The sequence below is a fragment of the Phalaenopsis equestris genome, unplaced genomic scaffold (genome assembly GCF_001263595.1).
Source record: "Phalaenopsis equestris unplaced genomic scaffold, ASM126359v1 Scaffold210193, whole genome shotgun sequence".
Taxonomy (NCBI): domain Eukaryota; kingdom Viridiplantae; phylum Streptophyta; class Magnoliopsida; order Asparagales; family Orchidaceae; genus Phalaenopsis; species Phalaenopsis equestris.
Window position 1 is genome coordinate 1 of NW_018229298.1, and position 8,734 is coordinate 8,734.

Genomic DNA, 8,734 nt, shown 5'->3' on the forward strand with positions numbered 1-8,734 from the left:
CAGCTCGTGTTCGGTTCGTGTTCGGCTCGTTCGTTAAGAAACGAACACGAGCTTATTTCAAACAAACTAAATTTTAAACGAACCGAACACGAACACAAGCTTTATTCATTCGTGTTCGGCTCGTTTACACCCGTACCCACACTTCAATAATTTAGTCTTGGGCCGGGTTCGGTCACTACTAAATATTACCTTTTTATAAGATCAAATGTGGGTCAATTTTGTCAGCCACGCGTTCTGATTAACAAATTAAAAATATCAAAAATATATTGCTTCAATATTTTTAATGACTACACGGAACAATAAAATAGGAATTAAACTAATCATTTTCTTCAAATGCAACTTAGCAAAAACAACAGCAGGACTCAGATTCCTCTCCCAATTGGTGACATAAATTAGTATAATTTTATTTTTCTTGAAATACTTGAAATCTCCCGGAGCAAGACATGCTTATCTAAATACTATTATATTTGCCTGTCTTTTACTAAATCATAGAATGGCAATGAAGTGGGTCGTCTGCTTAATCAAATTTGTTTTCTTCTGATTCTAAAAGCAGTCAATTGAAATGCTGTTCACAACCACCACATTTCTGAACCAATCTGTCCATCTTCAACGCTTGAAAAGGTTGTTAAAGACTTTTCCGCTCTCGTCTCTGATGGAAAGATCGCTTGCATACTAGTTTTTATGTTTAGCTCAACAACTACTAACGAGAAAATTAAAATAACAACATTTGACTTAACTACTAAGAGTTTGGAAGCAGAAAGAGAAAGCCATTATCTAATTAATTTCATGAAAGAGAACCAATTTGTCCATCTTACTGTCTTTTATTTCTTAATCCTTAAGAGCACATCTTACCAACTATTTTAATGGTTACTTTTTTTCAGCCCTTTTATGCATTGGTTCAAAACAGCTATGACTTTCTGGTTGTTATTTCTTTAATTGCTGCTACATTTATTATTTCACAGTTTTATACTTGGTGTGGTACCTAGTTTGTTTGGGTAAACTGTGTTTAGACAGCTTATGCGTTTTGAAAACGCTAAAAACAGTGTTTTCACACCGCACCTATCTAGGTGCGGCGACAGCTTCCTGACAGCGATCTGGCTTTTCCAAAAAAATTAAAATTTGTAATAGCTATCACATCTAGCTTATCAACAGATTATTAAATAAGTTACAGTTGCCCCAAACAGATACTTAATCACTTTTAATTTAAGTTTAATTTAAGACATCTTCTTTTACGGAATTAAATCTTCGTAATCCGTTTAAATTTAAATTTCAAATTAACAGACTTTATAGATATCCAAACTCCTTAAAGTTAGCTAGAACACCCATTCCGTAAAAACATTAAAGCTTCGGTTTGAATAATTTATTATAACAGGTCATTGGTATGCTTTTTTTTTAGGAAAGGCTTTGGCATTCAATATTAAAAAGTAACATTTGCAATAGCAAAATATATCACTACCATTAAGAAATGTAATCTCACCCTTTTGGGGTTGTCAGATATGTAAATACATAGAAATTGTGTGCTATGCACCTGAATGCCCCTTGCTTTTATGGTGTTTTATTGAAGAATATGTAGCTATCCCGTGTGATCTGTTGTCTGACATGCTACGGTTACTCATCTTGTTGAGAATATTGGAGCCCCAACAATACATTGCTATTCGTGTGACGATGAACTAAGATCAACAAGTTTACTCATGCAATTTAAGCGATTCATTACAAATAGACTAACCAACACAATAAGAACTCAACATGCACAGGTTGTACACGCCCAGCTACCATGATGGGACTTGGGTTAATCAATCCATATTTAATATATAAAAAGTAATATAAATTATTGTGGGTGCACATTTAACATTGGAATTGTAATCCCATGGGTTGTGCACACTAATGACAACCTGATTGATCAATTTTTGAAGACAAACCCTTCTAAATTTAAATGCATATTATGGCAAATCAAATTAGATGTATATATCAGGTTCATACCTCTAATAATCCATTTTTATCGATATGTAGAAGTTTCTGAAGAAATTTTAATTAAATAATTAACATTCAATTTTCATTCTTACCCATCTTATATAAGAAAAAAAAAATTATATAATTAAGAGTTAATATATGTCAATAATGTTGTGAAGGTAATTCATAAATTAAGCTTTCAATAAGAATTAGTATTAAGCATTTATAATTTGTGAAGGTAATTCATATATGTCAATTTTCATGGCTTACACATTCGAATCAACTAATTATGGCTTGTGAAAAAGTTAAAAACATAGAGCCAAAAGCCGCAAGGTGTTTAGCGAGGAAATGAATTTCAATCGTGCCCTAGCTCACTTGAGAGAGCTCTCGATCTCTTCTGCACCCTTCTCCTTCTCCCAAGCTCATGAGCCATAGCGCTGCCGATCCTCGTATCGCCTTCTCCGCTTATCTGGTAACTTCTTACCCATTCTTCTCATCTTGCTCCTATCCTGATTTCACTTCTCCACCGTTCTTCCTCTCCCCTTTTTAACTTCATTACGCCATTATCTTCTCTGCTTTCTGTGAAATGTATTTGCCCTTTCTTGCAGTTTTCTAATATAGGGATCTATTTTGATATTTACTAATTCATAAAAAGTTGAAGGTGCTATTTTTTTTTTTTTTATCTTGCATTATTTGAGGATCTTGAATATGTTTTTATATTCACGTTAAGTGAAGTTGAATTGATATGTGATTATCTAAGTTAAATGTCAGATCTGGAATTTGTAATTTTGAATTTTCTTTGCTTTGAATTTTTTGTGTAATTCCCAAGCAACAATCTCATTGTGTATAACCTGCATAAACCATCGCTATGTTATTTATAATTGGATGGGTAATACACTTATCAATCATTATTATATTTACACTAGCTGATCTAAGATTTATTTTTCTTGAAAAAAAGTTTACATATACAACACTAAATACTCATGGGTTTAAATGTACAATATGACTGAATGATAAAATGTTTATCTATAGTTCGATTCTTGAATATCTATATGCATGATACTCAAATTGTAAAACATGTGTATACAGATCTTTTTTATCATTATGCTTTCATAATTATAAGACTTGACCCAATGAGTTTTTTTGGTTTTCTAATAGCAATGACAATGATTTTTTTTGTTTTAAACAAAGAAGTTATGATATATCTTTATTAAGCATTCATATATGTTTCATTAGTATGGGCTCGATTGATTTACATAATAATGATGAGGTGTAGGATTTTGGTTTGGTTATTACCTTATAAAAAATTATCATTCACGGTTTACATTTTTGCAGATGGGATGGAGTATTTTGTCAAGCAAAATTGTTATCTAAAATTGATATGCAGCATTATTATTCACTGTTTGATTATTACCTTATGCAAGGCTACTTATATGAATTATTTTCTTGGTTAATATAAGGAAATTGATGCAATAATTTGACTAGTGGAGAAATCTCATGGTTTGATGCATTTTTAGTTGAGAATAAATAGCTTAAAATTTTATTGGAATCGAGACAAGTGATCAATTCTCTCAGGTGCTATTTTTATCTCTGAGAGAAAAAAAAGCATGAATATGTCAAAATTTTTATCTCTGAGAGACAAGTGATGCATTTTTGGTGAGTACTTGGTGAGATTGATAAAAGCACTTGAGAGTTATCTTTGATTTGCTTTTTGAAAGTTTTGTAATTTACATTTGGAAATTCTTTGATTCGAATGTGTCAAAATTTTCTTGGAAATTCATTGATTCATTTTTATGATGAATTGAAGTGTGAAAGATTACCTGATAGATGAACTTCTAATCGTTTCATTGATTGATTGATTAATTTCCTTCATTCATGGTATGTATGCAAAGGCCTTCTAATTTCTTTTTTCCTAGATGTTTTTTGCTTAAACTTTTTAACTCATTTCAGCAAATGGGCAATACAAGAGATGGTGCATCGTTTGCTATATGGAACAGAGAAATAATAATATTTTTTTGGATATTTGTATGAAATAGATTGAGTTAGGAAATGAGCCAACCATACATTTCAAAAAAGAAGGTTGGCATGACATCACAAAAAATTTTCAAGATAGAACTGCAAAAGTGTATGAATGATCGCAATTAAAGATTAAGTGGGGCCAATTAAAAAATAATTGGAAAATTTGGAAAGATCTTAAAAGCGGATCTACTAGACTTTGATTGGGATCCAACTAAAAACACCTTAGATGCATCAACCGATTGGTGGAAGGAGAAATTAAAGGTGAAATCTATTTTAAGAAATTTATATTTATAATTTTCTTTGCATGTACACTTGTTAAACATTAGCTCTCCTTCTAATTTTATGAATGAAACGGAATGCCAAATGCTAATAAATTTAAATTTGGTGGAATTAAACCTGAGTTAGAGGAGAAGTTTGTTGTTATGTTTGGTGGGATTGTTACAACTGTTGAACATTATTGAACTCCTCAGGGTTCACATGAGCATAGGGAGATCCCGATTGATCCTTTTCGAAGATCACCGCAAGGCAGGAATGATCTTAGTGAATCTAGCAATGCAAGAACATCACCTTCTTTAAAAGCAAGAGCAAGTTGTACTAAGAAAATTGGGCATGCATACCTAAGAAGCCAAATATTCGGGCTGGTTACAACATGCATAAACTTATCTTCTAAGGCAAGCATTGCACAACAATCTTCATCTATTCCTGATGTAATGAAAATTTTAGAACAAATACCAAAAGTTTATGAGGATATTTCGTTGTATGTTTACTCATTGAAGCAAATTGAAGATCCTACCAAGAGGGATATTTTCACGTCAATGGCACTAAAGAGGACGTTGCATTACTTTCACTTCTTCTATGAAAATTTCATTTCTAATTAATTCTTGATCTACGTGTTTTTATTAAAATGTAATTGATATTTTAGCTGAAGAACTACTTCTAACATTAATATTGGTTGTACAAGATTACTTTCACTTCTTCTATGAAAATTTCATTTCTAATTAATTCTTGATCTACGTGTTTTTATTAAAATGTAATTGATATTTTAGCTGAAGAACTACTTCTAACATTAATATTGGTTGTACAAGATTATTATGTAATTTCATTTTGTGAAATGTTTTGGCATAACAATTACTTTTGTTATAAGCACTTGTGATGTGGCATCTCGTTCGATAAAAATTATTTTTTATTTACATTTATTTTTTTGTGATGATCTAACATTAGATCCTCAAATACAACGTGTGGTATATCTTTTATAGCACAATGTTAATTATTTTGTAACTATGAATCCCAATGATAGAGTACATAGTGAATGTTGCCAAAAGATTATTACAACAACTGTATGTGTGTTGACTACATCCTAGGAATCATGTATCTCCGTACTCCATCTATGTCATCAACATTTACTGTGGACAAGTGGGTAAAAGAATTTTTTGGGGGCAACCAAGGAAATTCCATAACATGTTTCGTATAAGCCAAGTAATCTTTATTAATATTTTGATTGAATTGCACAATAGTTATGGTCTTCGTGGCTTTTCTAGAATGTTTTCGAAGAAGGTATTGGTTATAACACTTTACATTTTTTTTGCATATACTAACTCAAGGTTGACTGTTCTAATAGGAAAATATTGTTTTGTGGATGATGAATGTCCATTACAACAGAAATTTCTAGTAGTGTGAGGAAAAGAAGAATTGTTTAAGAAGAAACATTCTTCATTAAGTGGTGTGATTGAGAGAGCTTTTGGAGTTTGGAAAAAAAAAGAGTTATTCTATGAGACATGCCTACACAATCTTTTGAGAAACATGTTAAACTTATTGCTATGATAATGACACTTCATAGTTACATACGCTGCGACGTTGATTTGCAGGTGTAGATGAAAACGATTATGTTTCTTCTAAAGCATATGAATACCGGGTAAATCCCTGATGAATACTATTGAAGATAGTATCAACCCTTGTGTAGGAGACGAGGAAGGCGTTGATGAGATGGCTGAGTTATGAGATTATATCACCGATGCTTTAGTTAATATTTGATTAAAATTCTGTAGTTGGTTGTATGAACAAGTGTTATGTAATGAAACTGATTCATTGTGAACTTTCTATTTCTGTTTTATTACAAATTTATGGATTTCACCATATCAGTTCCAAATGTTAGCGGCTGTTTTTATTATTAACTGTTTTATTAAGCTTCATTGCGCAAAATGGCAGCAGCAGGCAGGCCTTCATTAAACTGTTTTTACTATTACAAAACACTGAATACATAGGGGCTTGGAATAATTTCTTTATGAATGGAAAGGTGATATACCATCAGGCAGGCCTTCATTATTTATTTCCCTTGAGAATTGCGTTGAATTGCTTGGGTTATTAGGGTTATCAATTGGAACGATACTTCGCTGTGCTCAGTGAAGCTTAATTCATAATTTTAGGTGATTCTCTTGAAGCAATCACAACTTGTGACTTTATTAGATGCTTGAATGAAAAGTGCCAATTTTTCTCTCTGGATTCTAGTTAAATCAATCAGAATTGTGCTATTATTTTATTGTTTGAGGGCTCATGCCTAACTTGTACAGATTTAAAATATTTCCATACATACCACTTGATTCATTATTTATTTACATATCCAAAAATGAAGCATTAATTGAGAACCGCATGCTACAACACTTAAGCTGGTGTGTATGCAAATATTTATGTTTTTACATATATAACACTCAAAGTTTGATATTTACATTTCTGTTAGAATATTTTTAAATTTTGTTCTATTCTTTCATTCACTGGAATCTCCAAGTGCTCTTTTAATTTGGGGCATGTACAAGCATGTCACTCGGCCTCTATGAACTTACATATATCACAAATAAGGTTTGATATTTACTTTTCTTTGATGTGGTTACTATTAGCAAGTAAAGTTATCCACGCACATAGGAAGAACTATGGGGCTATTGAATCATTTTATGTACTCTTATATAGTCATTTGGGGTTACAAGAATATGATAGATAAATTGACCCACGATCGATCCTTGTCATTTTTATTAGGGAATGCTCATTCCTTTTGTTGTATGCAGTTGGATGTGCCGGTATTTATATCCCTATCCTTCCAATGGTGCTGATGCGGCATCTTTGGATGGCCAAGTTATTCTTCTGTAACCCATTTTGCCTATACCATGGGATCTATGGATACTGATCCGTGGAAATGCAATTCCCTATCATATTTGAGCCCGCACAGTGTAGAAATCTACCTGTAGCTTAAAAAAATGAAATTTGGGAGGTAAGGAAATGACAGTTTCGGTGTTTGATATCTAATTACATTAGAATTGTGTGGCTTGTAAAGAAATGAACAAAATATATCTTGTGATATGGTGCATTTAGTTATAAAATCTTGCTGTGAATACTTCTGTCTATAAATGCTCTTGTAGCGGAAGAGGCAACTGTAATAATTTGGACAGAAACGCTACTTGGAACCAAGATTGAAAATCTACCTGCTTTTGAACTCAGAAAGAACTTCATGCTGGATTAAAATTGAAGAGCAAAAGAGCCATCTAGTAATCCATTTGAAGTTTGGAAGGATATGTTGCTCTTAAATATTGGCTTAAAGGGGAGTTGGTCTGCTTTAAATTTGATTCCGTTGGCTATTTGAATTGGGAAGCTGGAGTAGGGAAATTTGATTCCGTATGCCATTCAATTCACAACAAGTATTTTTTATGTTGCCAGTTGGCCACATTTATTATCATGCAACCTCTCGAAAATATTAGTATGTTTTTTTTAATGATTGTTTGTTCGTGTGCTACAACTTTGTCTTTTGTAAATGATGGGAAAAATATTTTGGTCATTACTGCATTGGCTTTGATGACATACTTTATTCATGATTTTGGAGTAGAATATAAGCATTTCAGTTTTTGGGGTAGAGTACAAGCATTTCATGATTTGGGTGTTATATATATTTTATTCATGATATTGGAGCAGAATACAAGCATTTCGGTAGAATATTAGTGATCTTGTTATTTGATTTTCTTGTTATTTGGAGCAACCTATACACTGTTTTTGAAATTTTTCTCCTGTCATTTGGTGTTGCAAGTTATTAATTTACGGCTCAATATATGCTAGCATTCCATTCTTCTAGAGGACAAACTTTGAAGGACACATACCTTATAAATTGGATGTTTTTTTTTTCCTTAAAGCTTTACCCTCTTATCTATTCTTTCTCATTTCCTTTGGATTGGCTGAATTGCAAAATTGTATCCATTCAAATCTCATAGGATATTCCTTAAATATTTGTGCTTGCTGACTGTGATGCTTTCATGAACTCTTTTTTGGTCATTCAAATCTTCTAAAACATTGTTCATTGGACTTCAGTATGTATGTGATTGCCATTTTTATTGTACAAAATCAGTATCCGCTTATTCTTTTAGCTTCTGTATATGTGAAGGAATTCATTATTTTTTTGCTTATCATTAATGTACAGGATTGTACTACTGAAACTTAGATCAAGCAATTTGACAAGTGCTAAGGGTACCAAACATCAACAGTATTTTATGATTACAAACTGTTATGTATTGTATTCACGACACAAAATGAAGATAGTGTTGGATGAAGGTTTTATAGGTGTCCCACAAATTTAATGCATAGAGACTGCAATTTTTTTCAATGGGTTAATGAGCCGAGGGATGCAATACAGGAGCGAGGTGACAAAAAGATATATGTACTGAGTGATACCACGAAAAATGGTGTCAAAAACTTGAAGTTTCTTGTGAAGTTCTTGCTTTTTCTATGATTT

General features: G+C 32.1%; 1 protein-coding gene across 1 annotated transcript; it reads left to right on the top strand.

The window, feature by feature from the left end:
- Window positions 1–2,257: 2,257 nt before the first annotated feature.
- Window positions 2,258–4,847, top strand: LOC110036728. Its single transcript, XM_020741239.1, has 2 exons — window positions 2,258–2,422; window positions 4,440–4,847. Exons 1-2 carry the CDS (start codon window positions 2,375–2,377, stop codon window positions 4,845–4,847), a joined length of 456 nt encoding a protein of 151 aa, XP_020596898.1. The 5' UTR covers window positions 2,258–2,374.
- The last annotated feature ends 3,887 nt before the right edge of the window (window positions 4,848–8,734 follow it).